This window comes from Mobula birostris, chromosome 10 (genome assembly GCF_030028105.1).
Source record: "Mobula birostris isolate sMobBir1 chromosome 10, sMobBir1.hap1, whole genome shotgun sequence".
Classification (NCBI taxonomy): Eukaryota; Metazoa; Chordata; class Chondrichthyes; order Myliobatiformes; family Myliobatidae; genus Mobula; species Mobula birostris.
The window spans coordinates 55,076,483-55,096,071 of record NC_092379.1 but is presented as its reverse complement, the minus strand read 5'-3'; the positions used below and the strand labels follow the sequence as shown (position 1 = coordinate 55,096,071).

General features: G+C 45.2%; 1 protein-coding gene across 3 annotated transcripts in view; it reads right to left on the bottom strand.

Moving 5' to 3' along the window:
• Nucleotides 1–11,848: 11,848 nt before the first annotated feature.
• The window catches only part of rsph4a (radial spoke head component 4A), a 28,690-nt gene continuing 20,949 nt past the window's right edge, over nt 11,849–19,589 (bottom strand). For 2 of the 3 annotated variants that reach the window (XM_072270305.1, XM_072270304.1), the window contains exons 4-6: nt 14,557–14,695; nt 13,979–14,096; nt 11,849–12,428 (exon numbers count right to left, since the gene is read on the bottom strand). In XM_072270305.1, coding sequence (XP_072126406.1) covers nt 12,188–12,428; nt 13,979–14,096; nt 14,557–14,695 — 498 coding nt within the window. In that variant the 3' untranslated portion in view covers nt 11,849–12,187. The remainder of the gene's footprint in view (nt 12,429–13,978; nt 14,097–14,556; nt 14,696–19,589) is intronic. The other variant, XM_072270306.1, reaches the window with a different exon arrangement.

Here is a 19,589-nt window from a genome sequence, read left to right as displayed (position 1 = left end):
TAATGCCTTTTTAAAATCCATATACACTACATCTACGGCTCTACCTTCATCAATGTGTTTAGTCACATCCTCAAAAAATTCAGTCAGGCTCATAAGGCACGACCTGCCTTTGACAAAGTCATGTTGATTATTCCTAATCATATTATGCCTCTCCAAATGTTCATAAATCCTGCCTCCCAGTATCTTCTCCATCAACTTACTAACCACTGAAGTAAGACTCACTGGTCTATAATTTCCTGGGCTATTCCTACTCCCTTTCTTGAATAAGGGAACAACATCCACAACCCTTCAATCCTCCGGAACCTCTCCCATCCTCATTGATGATGATCATTGCCAGAGGCTCAGCAATCTCCTCCCTCGTTTCCCACAGTAGCCTGGGGTACATCCCAACCGGTCCCAGTGATTTAGCTAACTTGGTGCTTTCCAAAAGCTCCAGCACATCCTCTTCCTTAATATCTACATGTTCAAGCTTTTCAGTCTTCTGCAAGTCAAACCCACAATTGCCAAGATCCATTTCCGTAGTGAATACTGAAGCAAAGTATTCATTAAGTACCTCTGCCATCTCCTCTGGTTCCATACACACTTTTCCACTCTCACACTTGATTGGTCCTATTCTCTCATGTCTTATCCTCTTGTTCTTCACATACTTGAAGAATGCCTTGCTGTTTTCCTTAACCCTGTCCACCAAGACCTTCTCATGGCCCCTTCTGGCTCTCCTAATTTCATTTTTAAGCTTCTTCCTGCTAGCCTTATAATCTTCTAGATCTCTATCATTACTTGATTTTTTGAACCTTTTGTAAACTCTTTCTTTCTTCTTGACTAGATTTACAACAGCCTTTGTACACCACGGCTCCTGAACCCTACCATCCTTTCCTGTCTCATTTGAACATATCTATGCAGAACCCCACACAAATATCCCCTGAATATTTGTCACATTCCTTCCATACGTTTCCCTGAGAACATCTGTTTCCAATTTATGCTTCCAGGTTCCTGCCTGATAGCCTCATAGTTCCCCTTACTCCAATTAAACGTTTCCCTCTCTAATGCTATGGTAAAGGAGATAGAATTGTGATCATATCTCCAAAATGCTCTCCTACTGAGAGACCTGACACCTGACCAAGTTCATTTCCAACACCAGATCAAATACACCCTTTTCTCTTGTAGACTTATCTACATATTGTGTCAAGAAACCTTCCTGAACACACCTAACAAACTCCACCCCATCTAAACCCCTCACTCTAGGGGGATGCCAATCAATATTTTGGAAATTAAAATCCCCCACCACAACAACAACAATGATTACTCCTTTCCAGAATCTGTCTTCGTATCTGTGCCTCGATGTCCCTGTTGCTATTGGGTGGTCTATAAAAAACACCCAGCAGAGTTATTAACCCCTTCCTATTCCAAACTTACACCCACAGAGACTCTGTAGATAACCCCTCCATGACTTCCTCCTTTTCTGCAGCCGTGACACTATCTCTGATGAACAGTGCTACGCCCCCACCTCTTTTGCCTCCATCCCTGTCCTTTCTGAAACATCTAAAGCCTGGCACTTGAAGTAGCAATTCCTGCCCCTGAGCCATCCAAGTCTCTGTAATGGCCACAGCATTATAACTCCAAGTACTGATCCACGCTCTAAGCTCATCCGCTTTGTTCATAATACTTCTCGCTTTAAAGTAGACACATCTCAAACCGTCAATCTGAGCGCGTCCCTTCTCTATCACTTGTCTATCCTCCCTTTCGCACTGTCTCCAAGCTTTCTCTATTTGTGAGCCAACCTCCTTTTCCCCAGTCTCTTCAGTTCAGTTCCCACCCCTCAGCAATTCTAGTTTAAACTCTCTCTAATAGCCTTAGCAAACCTCCCCGCCAGGATATTGGTCCCCCTCAGATTCAAGTGCAACCCGTCCTTTTTGTACAGGTCACACCTGCCCCAAAAGAGGTCCCAGTGATCCAGAAATTCCAAATCCCTGCCCCCTGCTCTAATCCCTCAGCCATGCATTTATCCTCCACCTCATTCTATTCCTATACTCACTGTCACGTAGCACAGGCAGTAATCCCGAGATTACGACCTTTGAGGTCCTACTTCTCAACTTCCTTCCTAACTCCCTGTTGTCTGTTTTCAGGACCTCCTCCCTTTTCCTACCTATATCGTTGCTACCAATATGTACCACGATCTCTGGCTGTTCTCCTTCCCACTTCAAGATATTGTGGACGTGATCAGAAACATTTACTCTAACCAAGAAAGGATACACTTGTACCAAAGGTTCACCAGAATGATTACTGAGATAGTGGGACTGATGCCTGAGGAGAGATTGGGTCGACCAGATCTGTATTCACTGGAGTTTAGAAGTATGAGATGGGATCTCATTGAAGTATACAAAATTCTGTCAAGGCTAGATTCAAACACAAGGCTTCCCCTCAATGAGGGTCCAGAATGAAAAAGTCACAGTCACAGGATATGGAACTGAGGAGAAATGTCTTCACTCACAGGGAGGTAAAGCAGTGGAATCTATTCAAGTTGCTGAGTATATTTAAGAAGGTAGATACGTTTATTTATTTCCAGATACAGCATGGACTAGGCCCTTCCAACCCTCTGCACTGTGCCACCCAGCATCAATCCCCGATGTAACCTAACCTAATCACAAGACCATTTACAATGACCAATTAATCGATGAATTGGTATGTCTTTGGACTGTGGGAGGAAACCAGAGCACCCAGAGAAAACCCATGCATCCTATGGTGATTTCTACAGATAAAAGTCATCAAAAGTGCAATGGAGAGAGAGCTGGGACCTGGTATCAAGGTAAAAGATTACTATGCTGGTATGGAATAATGGAGCAGGCTTTAAAGGCCAAACTTTCAATTGATACTCCTATTAATGTTTCCAAACTAGTTTCCAGACTAGTCCTGCAGAGAGGGAGGGAGTCCTGCATCAACAGACGTGCCCCTTCAAACAATATATTTGAAGAGGTATTCAGATCGGGGCACGACTGCACAAGCGCATGGACATCAGCCAGTGAGAACAGCGAGAAGAGTTTAAAAGGAGACAGCTTTATAGAGTGGCCATTGGAGGAGTAGATTAGATTAGATTATGAGGACACTCCATCCTCGCTTATTGTCATTTAGAAATGCATGCATTAAAAAATGATACAATGTTCCTCCAGAATGATATCACAAGAAACACAGGACAAACCAAGACTAAAACTGACAAAACCACGTAATTATAACATATAGTTACAAAAGTGCAAAGTAATACCATAATTTGATAAAGAGCAGACCATGGGCACGGTAAAAAAAAAGTCTCAAAGTCCCAATAGACTCATCATCCCACGCAGAAGGCAGAAGGGAGGAACTCTCCCCGCCATGAACCTCCAAGCGCTGCCAGCTTGCCGATGCAGCACCATTGGAAGCACCCGACCGCAGAGGACTCTGAGTCCGTCCGAAAACTTCGAGCCTCCAACAAGCTCCTCCGACACTGAGCACCGAGCACCATCCTCTGCCGAGCGCTTCGACCCCGCCCCGGCCGCTGAGCAACAAGCAAAGCCGAGGACTCGGGGCCTTCTCCTCCAGAGATGCTGGATCACACAGCAGCATCAGCGAAGCAGGCATTTCAGAAGTTTCACCAGATGTTCCTCCGTGCTCTCACGTCCATCTCCATCAAGTCAGGATTGTGACAGCACCCTACTTGACAAATAACAGACATCACCACCGGAGTGGCCGCTGCGAGCTGTGTCACGCCGCCATCTTCTCAGACATCCCACCTCTCCTGAAAGTTCCGAGAGTCTCCCGCATATTGATAGCAGCTCCCTGACGCCCGTAAATTATATACAATATCCCGAAAATCAATTTTTTTGAGAGGGAGAGCAAGAGCGAGCATCCTGATTGGTCTCTCTTCGTGCTAAGAGTGGTCCTCAGCCACCAGGCCACGAGGAAACAATATGATTTGGCGATATGAAACAATATGAGTCAGCTGCACCTTTCCTCATTCCCTGTCACGCCCACTGTTGAACTTGAACACACGCGAGGTCATTACCCACGGGTCATCCATGTCAGGGCGGAAAGAAGATCAACTCCTTGAGCTTGCAAATGACAGTGGGCTGAAAAGTATGTTTGACATAACATCTCTGCCGGCATTCTAGATCAAAGTCAAGGCTGAGTATCCTGAGATAGCCACGAAAGCACTGAAAACGTTGCTTCCATTTCCAACATATCGCTGCGAAGCGGAGTTTCCTGCAATGAATGCAACGAAAACTAAATTGCGGAATAGACTGGACATAAGGAGCCCCCTTCAAGTATCTCTGTCTCCCATCACCCCTCGATGCCCAGGGCTCCCACTGTTTCAGCGATATTGCTGTGTTGCAATGATTTTATATGTTCATACGGGGAAAATATATGCTGTGTGTTTAATATCCAAACGTTACTTAAAATGATATGATGCTATTGACTTATAAGTGACTTATAATTGACTTATCACTATATTCATGCGAGGAAAATACGTGCTGTGTTTAATATTAAATTCATTAGGTAAACCCTTTTAGAAACGAAATGAGTGTATTAGTCACTTATAAGTGACTTATAGTTCACTTATCACCTATATTCCAGTGGTGATTAACACCCCCCCCCTCCGGTCGGCTGGTCCGCAAGAATATTGTCAATATTAAACCGGTCCACGGTGCAAAAGTGGTTGGGGACCCCTGCTAAGTAGACCTATCTGTTTTCTCTGTGGGGGGGTCTTTACAGTCGACCTCAAAAATAATGAGAACAACAGAAATTCTGCAGATGCTGGAAATTCAAGCAACACACATCAAAGTTGCTGGTGAACGCAGCAGGCCAGGCAGCATCTGTAGGAAGAGGTGCAGTCGACGTTACAGGCCGAGACCTGCTTGCTGCACTGTTTGCAACAGTGACTTTTCTGTTGCCCATGGTGGGTTAAAATGTAAAAGACATGAGTTTAACAAGTGTCATTCATTCATTAGCATAGCTAACGTTATTTAAACTAGCTGGCCAGCTGCTAAGGAGCTACTTTATTGATGTCCTACGTGATGAGGCCAAACTCCCTGCAGAGTTGCTTAAAGTTGTAATAGAATAAACACGATAATATAATATAATATAATATTATATAAGTACATATTTTAGTGTCACATTTGCTGCATATACCCAACTTGGTTTACACATTAGACAAAATCACTAAACAAAGTATAACATACAACCTTGGAGGTCGACGGGGGTGGGGTGGATATGGGGTTGCAGGGGGCAGGGGTGCTACCTCTCTGAAATGAGTTTTTGCAGGATGAGATGTCTGTCTTCTCCTCCCGCAGAGGGAGACAGAGTAGGAATGCTTTGGCTCAACAGGGCTTTGGCGATAATGGGTCGAGGCGAGGTAGGTTATCTGTGTGGATTACAGACAGGAATGAGGCCGTTGCTCTGTGCTCGGTGTCAGATGTGGGAAATCCGGGAGACTCCCAGCCTCCCAGGCGGCCATATCTCCACCAGGCACATCAAGCTGCAGCTCTTTAGGGACCGGGTTAGCGAACTGGAGATGCAGCTCAATGACCTTCACCTGGTCAGGGAGAGTGAGGAGGTGACAGACAGAAGCTATCGGCAAGTAGTCACTCCGGGGCCTGGGGAGACAGAGAAGTGGGTAACAGTCAGGAGAGGGAAGGGCAGGAGTCAGAGGCTAGAGAGTATCCAGTGGCTGTCCCCCTTTAACAATAAGTACTCTTGTTTGAGTACTGTTGGGGAGGATGGCCGATATGGGGGAAGCAACAGTGGCCAGGCCTCTGGCACAGAGTCTGGTCCGGTGGCTCAGAAGGGTAGGGAAAGGAAGAGGACAGCAACAGTGATAGGGGACTCTATAACTGCAAACAACAGGAACTCTGCAGATGCTGGAAATTCAGGCAACACACATCAAAGTTGCTGGTGAACGCAGCAAGCCAGGCAGCATCTCTAGGAAGAGGTACAGTCGACGTTTCAGGCCGAGACCCTTCGTCAGGACTAACTGAAGGAAGAGTGAGTAAGAGATTTGAAAGTTGGAGGGGGAGGGGGAGATCCAAAATGATAGGAGAAGACAGGAGGGGGAGGGATGGAGCCAAGAGCTGGACAGGTGATTGGCAAAAGGGATACGAGAGAATCATGGGACAGGAGGTCCGGGAAGAAAGGCGGGGTGGGGGGGAGGGAAACCAGAGGATGGGCAAGGGGTATATTCAGAGGGACAGAGGGAGAAAAAGGAGAGTGAGAGAAAGAATGTGTGTATAAAAATAAGTAACAAATGGGGTACGAGGGGGAGGTGGGGCATTAGCAGAAGTTAGAGAAGTCGATGTTCATGCCATCAGGTTGGAGGCTACCCACATGGAATATAAGGTGTTGTTCCTCCAACCTGAGTGTGGCTTCATCTTTACAGTAGAGGAGGCTGTGGATAGACATGTCAGAATGGGAATGGGATGTGGAATTAAAATGTGTGGCCACTGGGAGATCCTGCTTTCTCTGGCGGACAGAGCGTAGATGTTCAGCAAAGCGGTCTCCCAGTCTGCGTCGGGTCTCGCCAATATATAAAAGGCCACATCGGGAGCACCGGACGCAGTATATCACCCCAGTCGACTCACAGCTGAAGTGTCGCCTCACCTGGAAGGACTGTTTGGGGCCCTGAATGGTGGTAAGGGAGGAAGTGTAAGGGCATGTGTAGCACTTGTTCCGCTTACACGGATAAGTGCCAGGAGGGATATCAGTGGGGAGGGAAGGGGGGGGACGAATGAATAAGGGAGTCGCTTAGGGAGCGATCCCTGCGGAATGCGGGGGGGGGCAGGGAAAGATATGCTTAGTGGTGGGATCCCGTTGGAGGTGGCGGAAATTACCGAGAATAATATGTTGGACCTGGAGGCTGGTGGGGTGGTAGGTGAGGACCAGGGGAACCCTATTCCTAGTGGGGTGGCGGGAGGATGGAGTGAGAGCAGATGTACGTGAAATGGGGGAGATGTGTTTAAGAGCAGAGTTGATAGTGGAGGAAGGGAAGCCCCTTTCTTTAAAAAAAGAAGACATCTCCCTCGTCCTAGAATGAAAAGCCTCATCCTGAGAGCAGATGCGGCGGAGACGGAGGAATTGCGAGAAGGGGATGGCGTTTTTGCAAGAGACAGGGTGAGAAGAGGAATAGTCCAGATAGCTGTGAGAGTCAGTAGGCTTATAGTAGACATCAGTGGATAAGCTGTCTCCAGAGACAGAGACAGAAAGATCTAGAAATGGGAGGGAGATGTCGGAAATGGACCAGGTAAACTTGAGGGCAGGGTGAAAGTTGGAGGCAAAGTTAATAAAGTCAACGAGCTCTGCATGTGTGCAGGAAGCAGCGCCAATGCAGTCGTCGATGTAGCGAAGGAGAAGTGGGGGACAGATACCAAAATAGGCACGGAACATAGATTGTTCCACAAACCCAACAAAAGGGCAGGCATAGCTAGGACCCATACGGGTGCCCATAGCTACACCTTTAGTTTGGAGGAAGTGGGAGGAGCCAAAGGAGAAATTATTAAGAGTGAGGACAAATTCCGCTAGATGGAGCAGAGTGGTGGTAGAGGGGAACTGATTAGGTCTGGAATCTAAAAAGAAGCATAGAGCTTTGAGACCTTCCTGATAGGGGATGGAAGTATATAGGGACTGGACATCCATGGTGAAAATAAAGCGGTAGGGGCCAGGGAATTTAGGGGACTCTATAGTTAGGGGGTCAGACAGGCGGGTCTGTGGACGCAGGAAAGAAGCATGAATGGTAGTTTGCCTCAAGGTGCCAGGATGTTTCTGATCATGTACAAGATATCCTGAAGTGGGAAGAAGAACAGCCAGAGGTCATGGTACATATGGGTACTAAGGGATTGGAGCAGGGGGCAGGGATTCAGATCTCTGGATCATTGGGACTTTTTTTGGGGCTGTTGTACAAAAAGGACGGGTTGCACTTGAATCCCAGGGGAACCAATATCCTGGCGGATACTGGGGAGAGGCTAAGGCTATGAGGAGAGTTTAAACTAGGATTCCTGGGGGTGGGAACCAAACTGAAGAGACGGAAGAAGAGGTGGTTGGCTCACAAATAGAGAAAGCTTGGAGACAGTGCGAGAGGGAGGATAGGCAGGTGATAGAGAAGGGACGCGCTCAGACTGATGGCTTGAGATGTGTCTATTTTAATGCAAGGAGTATTATGAACAAACCGGATGAGCTTAGAGTGTGGATCAGTACTTGGAACTATGATGTGGCCATTACAGAAACTTGGATGGCTCAGGGGTAGGATTGGTTACCTCGAGTACCAGCCTTTAGATGTTTCAGAAAGGACAGGGAGGGAGGCAAAAGAGGTGGGGGGCATGGCACTGTTGATCAGAGATAGTGTCATGGCAGCAGAAAAGGAAGAGGACATGGAGGAATTGTCTATGGAGTCCCAGTGGGCGGAAGTTAGGAACAGGAAGGTGTCAATAACTCTACTGGGTGTTTCTTATAGACCACCCAATTGTAACAGGGACATTGAGGACCAGATAGGGAAACAGATTTTGGAAGGGTGTAATAATAACAGGGTTGTCGTGGCGGGAGATTTTAATTTCCCAAATATCGATTGGCATGTCCCTAGAGTGAGGGGTTTAGATGGGGTGGAGTTTGTTGGGTGTGTTCAGGAAGGTTTCTTGACACAATATGGGAGGCTGTACTTGATCTGGTATTGGGAAATGAACCTGGTCAGGTGTCAGGTCTCTCAGTGGGAGAGCATTTTGGAGATAGTGATCACAATTCCATCTCCTTTACCATAGCATTGGAGAGGACTAGGAACAGACAAGTTAGGAAAGCATTTAATTGGAGTGGGGGAAATGTGAGGCTATCAGGCAGGAACTTGGAAGCATAAATTGGCAACAGATGTGTTCTGGGAAATGTGCGGAAGAACGTTCAGGGGATATTTGCATCAAGTTCTGCATAGGTACGTTCCAATGAGACAGGGAAAGGATGGTAGGGTACAGGAACCATGGTGTAAATCTAGTCAAGAAGAAAAGAAGAGCTTATGAAAGGTTCAAAAAAACTAGGTAATTATAGAGATCTAGAAGAATATAAGGCTTGCAGGAAGGAGCTTAAGAAAGAAATTAGGAGAGCCAGAAGGGGCCATGGGAAGGTATTGGCGGACAGGAATAAGGAAAACCCCAAGACATTCTACAAGTATGTGAAGAGCAAGAGGATAAGATGTGAGACAATAGGACCAATCAAGTGTGACAGTGGAAAAGTGTGTATGGAAACAGAGGAGATAGCAGAGGTACTTAATGAGTACTTTGCTTCAGTATTCACTACGGAAAAGGATCTTGGCAATTGTAGGGATGACTTACAGTGGACTGAAAAGCATGAGCATGTAGATATTAAGAAAGAGGATGTAGTCATAGTCATAGTCATACTTTATTGATCCCGGGGGAAACTGGTTTTCATTACAGTTGCACGATAAATAATTAAGTAGTAGTAAACCATAAATAATTAAATAGTAATATGTAAATTATGCCAGGAAATAAGTCCAGGACCAGCCTATTGGCTCAGGGTGTCTGACCTTCCAAGGGAGGAGCTGTAAAGTTTGATGGTCACAGGCACGAATGACTTCCTATGACGCTCTGTGTTGCATCTTGGTGGAATGAGTCTCCGGCTGAATGTACTCCTGTGCCCACCCAGTACATTATGTAGTGGATGGGAGACATTGTCCAATATGGCATGCAACTTAGACAGCATCCTCTTTTCAGACACCACCGTCAGAGAGTCCAGTTCCATCCCCACAATATCACTGGCCTTATGAATGAGTTTGTTGATTCTGTTGGTGTCTGCTACCCTCAGCCTGCTGCTCCAGCACACAACAGCAAACATGATCGCACTGGCCACCACAGACTCATAGAACATCCTCAGCATCATCCGGCAGATGTTAAAGGATGTTCTACAAGTCTGTGGTGGAGCTTTTGGAAAGCATCAAGTTAGATAAGTCACCGGGACCGGATGAGATGTACCCTAGGCTACTGTGGGAGGTGAGGGAGGAGTTTGCTGAGCCTCTGGCGATGATCTTTGCATCATCAATGGGGACGGGAGAGGTTCCGGAGGATTGGAGGGTTGCGGATGTTGTTCCCTTATTCAAGAAAGGGAGCAGAGATAGCCCAGGAAATTATACACCAGTGAGTCTCACTTCAGTGGTTAGTAAGTTGATTTATGAACATTTGGAGGGGCAAAATGTGATTAGGAATAGTCAGCATATAGACAGAATATAGTATTAATGGTAAGACTCCTGGCAGTGCCGAGGATCAGAGGGATCTTGGGATCCGAGTCCATAGGATACTCGAAGCTGCTGCGCAGGTTGACTCTGTGGTTAAGAAGGCATATAGTGCATTGGCCTTCATCAATTGTGGTATTGAGGTTAAGAACCAAGAGGTAATATTGCAGCTATATAGGACCCCAATCAGACCCCACTTGGAGTACCGTACTCATTTCTGGTCACCTCACTATAGGAAGGATGTTCAAACCACAGAAAGGGTGCAGAGGAGATTTACAAGGACGTTGATTAGATTGGTCATGCTTTATGAGAATAGGTTGAGTGAACTCAGCCTTTTCTCCTTGGAGCGACGGAGGATGAGAGGGGACCTGATAGAGGTGTATAAGATGATGAAAGGCATTGATCATGTGGATAGTCAGAGGCTTTTTCCCAGGGCTGGAATGGCTAACACAAGAGGGCACAGTTTTAAGGTGCTTGGAAGTAGGTACAGAGGAGATGTCAGGGGGTAAGTTCTTTATGCAGAGAGTGGTGAGTACATGGAATGGGCTGCTGACAACAGTGGTGGAGGCGGATGCTATAGGGTCTTTTAAGAGACTCCTGGACAGGTACATGGGCCTCAGAAAAATAAAGGGCTATGGGTAACCCTAGGTAATTTCTACGATAAGGACATGTTCGGCACAGCTTTGTGGGCTGAAGGGCCTGTATTTTGCTGTAGGATTTCTATGTTTCTAAATATACTCCAGGTGTGGGCTCACTAAGGCCCTGTACATTTCCCTTTCATTAATCTTGTGGTTCCTTACAATTTTCAAGGCACCGTCTGCCTTCTCAAAGTAAGGGAGTTGCTCCCAATTTCATACTGATATTCTGCGCGAAAGCAGCGAGAAAGACATCATTTTTTATTGCAATTATCCAACATTACAATCAAAATTGCTTTGGGACATGCCAAAACTCTAAATTACAGTCAAAACATTTCACAGCTCTCTAAATAAAAACCTCAATTATTCACACAAACTAAAAAAAAATTGGGAAAATTGAACAGCAAACTTCATTCATGACAAAGATGTTCTTATTAAGTGACATTATAAGCTTTTTCAGTGCCCTGATGGACAAGAGGTGGCTATAGCTCCTGAACCTCTAAGTTTCTTGCACAGTCTGGGACTGTTCAGTCGTGAAGATTTACTCCACACCACCACAGGTCTCACTGAGTCTCTACCTGGTGTAAAATGTCTGCATTGCCTCCTGTGGCGGAATAAGCACAAAGAATAATCATTCACGCTATCTTTCTCCTTCACACATCCCTGCCTGGCTCTCTCATTCTCATTGCATTCCCATCACCCTCTCATGCTCTCTGATTCTTCATTCTCACACCTCATTCTGCTCCCCCTCACTCTCAACTCCTTCTCTCCTCACTCTTTGTCCCGCTCTCTCTTCCCTCCTCGTCTTCATATTCTACTCCCATCTCTTTATTGTTCCACTACTTCCATTCTTTCCCCCTCATATTCTGCTCCCCCTCAGATTTTACTCTTGCTCCCCCCCTTTGCCCCCTCCCTCTCTTGCACTGATTGCTCCTTCCCTCCCCTTCATACCATCCCCTCCTCCTCCTCACACCCCAAGCTCTCCTTCCCACCTTATCCTCCCAATGCTTTTCCATCATTCATTCTCAGACAAAAGATATGTGTACAATTGATACTCCTATTAATGTTTCCAAAGTGTGTGCGTGTGTGCGTGCACGCGCTTCTACTTGATGACTTTTCAACAATGTTTCCTTGCATTTACCTTTACAAGAGCTTTTATTATCTACTATTTATAGAAAACAAATCATTTACAGATTTAGTTAATTGTAGGTGAAATATTGGTCCAGGGTAAATAGAATAATTTGAATTTAATACTTAAAAACAAAGTAAAAAGAAAAGTTCTAATATTTGTGGAGAAATCTCTTATAGGTCAGTTCTCATCGTCGTCCTCCTCCTCTTCCTCTTCTTCCTCTTCCTCCGCCTGCTCTGCAGCTGCCAGCCGCTCCTCGATGGCAGTGCGGAGTGCCTGCTCTTCCTCCACCGTTGGGTCATCCACCTCTGTAGTATCGGGGCCGCTGGTGTACTCCGCCTGCACTGGTGGGGCTGTGGGTGGGCTGTAGTTCTCTGGGCTGTACTTGTGGCCCCAGCCCAAGTAAATATTCTCAAACTTCCTGTCAAAATATACAAAGGGATACCAGGCTAAAGAATTTGAAACATACATCAGCAAAATGCAAGAATTGAGCTGGAGGTAGCCTGCAGGTATCGCCACACTTCCGGGGGCAACAGAGCATGGCCATAACTCCCTAACTCTAAAGCCTTGGAATGTGGGAGGCCTTGGAATGTGGGAGGAAACTCACACAGTCACAGCAAAACCATACGTAGGCTATCATGAGCAGTTTTATTCACCCTGTCCAAGAAACGCTATACTTGGGACACTGGGGACCAACCCATAATGGGTTAGGTTGTGCAAGATGATTTACTGAGACACTGGGTGACACAGCAGTGTAGCAGTGAGAGGAACTGACTTACAGTACCAGCTCTCACCAGTCAGGGTTTAATTCCTGTTATCTCTGTAAGGAGTTTATACATTCTCCCTGTGACTCTGTAAGTTTCCTCCCACATTCCAAACAGACGTACAGTGAAGGCTCGTGAGTTGTAGTCCTGCTACATTGGCACCAGACGTGTGGCACCACTTGCAGGCTGCCCGCAACACAATCCTAAATTATTTGATTTGACATAAATAATGCATTTCACTGAATATTTCGATGTATGTGTGACAAGTTTATCTTTATAAACATTAATTTGTTAAAATAGACGGTTCAGTTTCGGGGTTGGAAAGTTGACTGAGTTATTGCTGCTAGAGGTACCATTGCTGTGTTCATGCTATCCACCAGCAGAGGTCTTCCAGCTGTTGAGTTTCCTACTTCATCAGTTCCGTCCTTCTCTACGTAGAGGCAGAGAACAGAAACAGACCCTTCAGTGCTGACCTTCGACTGCCACTTTACACTCATTCTGGAATTAAGGGTTATGGGGAGAAGGCAGGTAGGTGGAGATGAGCCCATGGCCAGATCAGCCATGATCTTATTGAATGGCAGAGCAGCCTCGATGGGCCAGATGGTCTACTCCTGCTCCTATTTCTTATGTTCTTATGTTAGTGTAGAGTTAGTGCGACACTATACAGTTCAGGGCATCGGAGTTCGGAGTTCAGGTTTTATTTGCTGAAGACAGGTCTCCCATCATCCATGTTTGTAGGCACCATATAGCACAGTGGTTAGCACAATGCTCTTATAGCTCAGAGTTCAATCCCAGCATATTCAAGGAGTTTGTACATTCCTCCCCATGAACATGTAGGTTTCTCTGGTTGCTCCGGTTCCCACAGTCCAAAGACGTACCAGCTAGCAAGTCATTGTGAATTGTCTCGTGATTAAGCTATGGTTAAATCGGGTATTGCTGGGTGGTGCAACTCAAAGGGCTGGATGGGCCTATTCTATATTGTATCTTGAAATAAAATCTTTGGTAAGAAACCCAGAGCACCCTAGGGAAAGCTGCATGGTCACAGGAGAATGTGCAAACTCACACAGAAAGCACCAGAGATCAGGGTTAAACCTCTGAGGCAGTAGCTGCACCTATGGCAAACCTAACACAGTCTCACTGGAAGAAGGAGCAGCCTGGCCAACTCGTCTGAGTCTAGAAAACCTTTCCTGGAACACTGGGTACTCACTTCCCAATCGCGAAAGTCCATGCTCCTGGCCAGAGATTGGACCGGACTACAGCAACGGCATATTGAGGAATCAGACTAGATGAAGCCTTCATTGTCCAAGGAGGAATGCCATTGACTTCTAGGGAGGGAAAAAAGAGCAGAAAGAAAGCATTTGAAGAATTGTAAAAGGAATGCCGTGGAGGCGTTCTTCCATGGTTTTCTCTTTTCCTGTGTCCCTTGCAATGGTTCTATGCGACTTCAGATTAGTGAGAGAATGGAACTAACCAGAGCGTGGGACTTTGGAGAGTTTGTGGGAAATAGAACCTTTGACTTGGGTGTTGTTGCAAGAGGGGAGGAGATGAGATCAAGCGCAAGACTGAATAGTTGGTAACAAGTGTTGTACTTGAAGGGATGGATAGCTTCTGAGGGGTAAAGAGGAAGGTATTCAGGGATTAAATCTATGGGAAGTGGCCCAATGGCTTTGTTCTGCTTCTAAACATTCCCAAGTCAGTGGAAGGAAATTTTGCAAAAACTATATTAGGAAAATCCCAAAGTGTTAGTGGGAGTGCAAGCAGTATGCGGTTCATTCAGATGACTACCTGCATCCTCTGACAATGGAGTAAGGAGGGGAGGTCCCACCTCTGGCTCAGGCTCATCTGGCACCTCTTCCTCCTCCTCCTCTTCCTCCTCCAATTCCTCCTCCTTTTTCTGAACAGCATTGAACCAGACACATCTGCCCTGCAACGGGAGAGAACAACTCAATTTAGAGAACCAAAATTCTCAAGAACCAATGAGGTTTTTCTTTGCAACAGAAACAGTGATATTTATAAAGAGTGGGGTGGGGAAGAGGGAGGGGAAAAGAAAGTAATACAAGTTTATGTAGGAAATTCCACAGCCTTGGGATTTGACTGTTGAAGGCATGCTGGAAGAAGCCAGGAGGAGGTGACTGAGACATGGAGCTAGGAAGACATACAGAATGGTGACATCTACCATAAACTTAATGTGCTCAAATGGTGTTCCTGTGAGTCATCCACCTTCAGTGTTGAAGACGGAAGTAGTACTTCTATTTTTCTGTGCTGAAAAAGGAAACAGAATTTTCTCTGCTGGAAATATTGTAAGTGGCAGAGACTGACAACATCTCACGAACTCTCCCAAAAGTTCACATGTTGGGCCTTTGGTTAGGAATGCTTATTATCAGAATCAGAATTAGGTTTAATATCATCTGCATATGTCATGAAATCTGTTAACTTTCAGGCAGCAGTACACTGCAATATACAATAGAGAGAAAAAACCTGTGAATTACAGTAAGTATATGTATTAAATAGTTAAGTTAAATAAGTAGTGCAAAAAGAAAAGAAATAAATTAGTGAGGCAGTGTTCATGGGTTCAATGTCCATTCAGAAGTTGGATGGCAGAGGGAAAGAAGCTTTCCTGAATTGCTGAGTGTGAATGTTTAGGCTCCTGTACCTCCTACCTGATGGTAACAGTAAGAAGAGGGCATGTCCTGGATATGGGTCCTTAATGATGGACGTTGCCTTTTTGAGGCACTGCTCCTTGAAGATGTCCTGGATAACTGACAAACTTCCCTTGTGTTGGTAGGGGTTGAGTGGTGGATTACATTGGAACCAGGTCACTCAGCCACTGGGAGAGAATAAATTAAGAAGAAGCTTCCAATAGCTGATGGGTTGACAACAAGAGGCACAGACTCAAAGGGACAGTCCATCATCTAGAAGGCTCAAGTCAGGAGTGTAATGGAACACTCTCCACTTGCCTGGGTGCATGCAGCTTCAACAACACTCAAGAAGTTTGACAGCATAAAATACATAGCAGAAAGGCACTCCATTTACGATTATTCACTCACTCCACCACTGACACACAGCAGCCGTCTGCTCCATGTACAGAAGCACTGCAGCAACTTACCAAGACTCCTTAGACAGCACCTTCAAAACCCAGCACCTCTACCAGCTAGAAGGAAAAGGTGCAAAAGCATGAAGAACATCACCCCTGGAAGTTGCCCTCCAAGCCTCACACCATCCTGACTTGGAAAAATATCACCAATCCATCACCATCGATGGGTCAAATTCCTGGAATGCTCTCCTTAATGGTATTTTAGTATACCCAACCTTAAGTAAAGTCTGCAGCTGCTCAAGGAGGTAACTCACCACCACCCTCTCAAGGATGATATGGGATGGGTAATTTAAACGCTGGCTCAGCCTGTGAAGCCCACAGCCCGTGAATGAACACAAGAAACAGCCAATGGCGAAAAGATTAAATACTTTTTTTGCACAATAAGTACCTAGTACCTGAAAAGCACTGCCTGTTAGGGTGATGGGCTATGAATTGTTCGTGGTGTGCAAGAGAAAGCTAAAAAAATATTTTAAGGGGTATGAAAGTTATGGCAATGTGGAAAAGGATAGGGGGAATGATACAACTAGTCTGCCCATCAAAAGATATGCTGTACAGTGGATTTAAGCATACTGTCCTATGCTCTCCTGTTCTGATACACTCCACTCCAAATGACTGCAGTGTGGTCTGTGGGAAATAATGCTGTTAATTACAGTAAACTGGTGATTGAGGTGATTGTGATAGGTGCAATAAATAGATAGGATAATAAATGAACCTTTGAGCAACATTTAAAAGGCATCTGGAAATTCTGATGAAAAGGGGTTTAGAGGGAGATGGGCCAAATTCAGGTAAAAGGCGTGTCAAGATGGCGGCGCGACGCAGCGTGCAGAGGCCATTCCGGGATGAATATTTGTTATTTGTCAAGTAGGATGCCATGCACAATCCTGATTTGATGGAGATGGACGTGAGAAGCACAGGGGAATATCTGGTGAAACTTCTGAAATGCCTGTTTCGCTGCCACTGCTACTGTGCGATAAAGAATCTCCAGAGGGGAAGGCCTCGAATCTTCAGCTTTGCCTGCTGCTTGGCGGCCAGGGCCGGGGTCAAAGCGCTCGGCAGAGATAGTGCCGGTGCTCAGTGTCAGACGCTCGAAGTTTTCAGACGGGCTCAGAGTCGGCTGTGGTCGGGTGCTTCCAGGGTGCTGCATCGGCAAGTTTGCGGCACTGGAGGCTCATGGCAGGAAGAGTTTTCTTCCTTCTACCATCTGCGTGAGATGATGGAGCTTTCAGGACTTTGAGGCTTTTTTTTACCGTGCCCATGGTCTGCTCTTTATCAAATTACGGTATTGCTTTGCACTGTTGTAACTATATGTTATAATTATGTGGTTTTTGTCAGTTTTAGTCTTAGTCTGTCTTGTGTTTCTGTGATACCATACTGGAAGAACATTGCATCATTTCTTAATGCATACATTACTAAATGTCAATAAACGAGGACTGAGTGTCCTCATAATCTAATCTAAATGGCATTAGCATAGATAGGAATATTGGTCGGCAAGGATTGTTGGAACAAAGTGCCTGCTCCCATGCTGAATGACTCTACGAGATTAACAATGAGCAAAGTGATGAAAATGGAGTTTGTCCCAGCTACATATATGGGCAGAGCAACATTAATGAGGATATCTTCAAAAGGCAATGCCTCAAAAAGGCAGCATTAAGGACGCCCACCACCCAGGACATACTACCATAAGAGAGGAAGATACGCACTCAATGTTTCAGGAACAGCTTCTTCTCCTCCGCCATTAGATTTCTGAATGGACAATGAACCATTCAATGAACACTATCTCAGTATTTTTACTCTCTTTTTACACCAGTTATTTTATTTACTTTTACATATGTATACCTTATTGGTAGAATCTCAGCTGGAGATGAGAGGGCATACAGGAGTGAGATATACCAGCAGGTTGAGTGGTGTCACAGCAAAAACATTGCACTCAATGTCAGTAAGATGAAAGAGCTGACTGGACTTTAGGAAGGGTAAGATAAGGGAACACGAAGCAATCCTCATAGAGAGATCAGAACTAGAGAGAGTGAGCAATTTCATGTTCCTGATGTTAAGATCTCTGAGGATCTAACCTGGTACCAGCATATTGATGCAGTTACAAAGGAGGAAGGACAGCAGTTATATTTTATTAGGAGTTTGAAGAGATTTGGTTTGTCACCCTAAAACACCCAAAAACTTCTATAGGTACTGTGGAGGGCATTCTGACAGGCTGGTATGGGCTACTGCATGGGACTGAAAGAAGCTACAGAAAGTTGTAAAATTAGTCAGCTCTATCTTGGGTACTAGCTTCCGTAGTATCTAAGACATTTTCAAGGACCAGTGCTTCAATAAGGAAGCATCCATTGTTAAGGATCCCATCAGAATCAGAATTAGGTTTATTATCACTGGCATGTGATGTGGAATTTGTTAACTCAGCAGCAACAGTTCAATACAATACGTAATATAGAAGGGGGAAATAAATAAATAAATCAATCAATTACAGTATACAGATATTGAATAGATTAAACATTGTGCAAAAAAAACCAGAAATAATTTATACTTAAAAAGTGAGGTAGGAATCGGATGGCAGAGGGGAAGAAGTTGTTCCTGAATTGCTGAGTGTGTGCCTTCAGGCTTCTGTACCTCCTACCTGATGGTAACAGTGAGAAAAGGGCATGCCCTGGGTGCTGGAGGTTCTTAATAATGGACACTGCCTTTCTGAGATAACGCTTCCTGAAGATGTCCTGGGTACTTTGTAGGCTAGTACCTAAGATGGAGCTGCCTAGATTTACCACCCTCTGCGGCTTCTTTCGGTCCTGTGCAGTAGCCCCTCCATACCAGACAGTGATGCAGCCTGTCAGAATGATCTCCAAGGTACAACTATAGAAATTTTTGAGTGTATTTGTTGACATGCCACATCTCTTCAAATTCCTAATGAAGTATAGTCGCAGTCTTGCCTCCTTTATAACTACAATGATATGTTGGGACCAGATTAGATCCTCAGAGATCTTGACACCCAGGAACTTGAAACTGCTAACTCACTCCACTTCTGATCCCTCTATGTGGATTGGTATGTGTTCCTTCGTCTTACCCTTCCTGAAGTTCACAATCAGCTCTTTCATCTTACTGACGTTGTGCCAGGTTGTTGCTGCGGCACCACTCCACTAGTTGGCATTTCTCACTCCTGTACGCCCTCTCGTCACCACCTGAGATTCTCCCAACAATGGCTGTATTGTCAGCAAGTTTATAGATGATACTTGAGCTGTGCCTAGCCACACAGTCATGTAGAGCAGTGGGCTAAGCACACACCCCTGAGGTGCACCAGTGTTGATCACCCAAGGACACGCCCTCGTCACACTGTTACCATCAGGAAGGAGGTACAGAAGCCTGAAGGCACACACTAACAATTCAGGAACAGCTTCTTCCCCTTTGCCATACAATTCCTAAATGGAGATTGAACCCGTGAACACTACCTCACTTATTTCTGTTTTACTCTATACATTTAGTGTAATTGATTTACTTTTATTTTGTTAACTTAACAAATTTCACGACACATAATAAACCTGATTCTGTTTCTGATTCTGACCGTTATTGTAATATATAGATTTTAATATATTGTATTGTACTGCTGCCACAAAAAATAAATTTCACAACATATTATATTAATAATGTTTCTGCAGTTGAGGCACCAACCCAATGGTAAACAACCCTGTTGGTTTCTTTGACATTCAAGTCTCAGTCTCAGCAA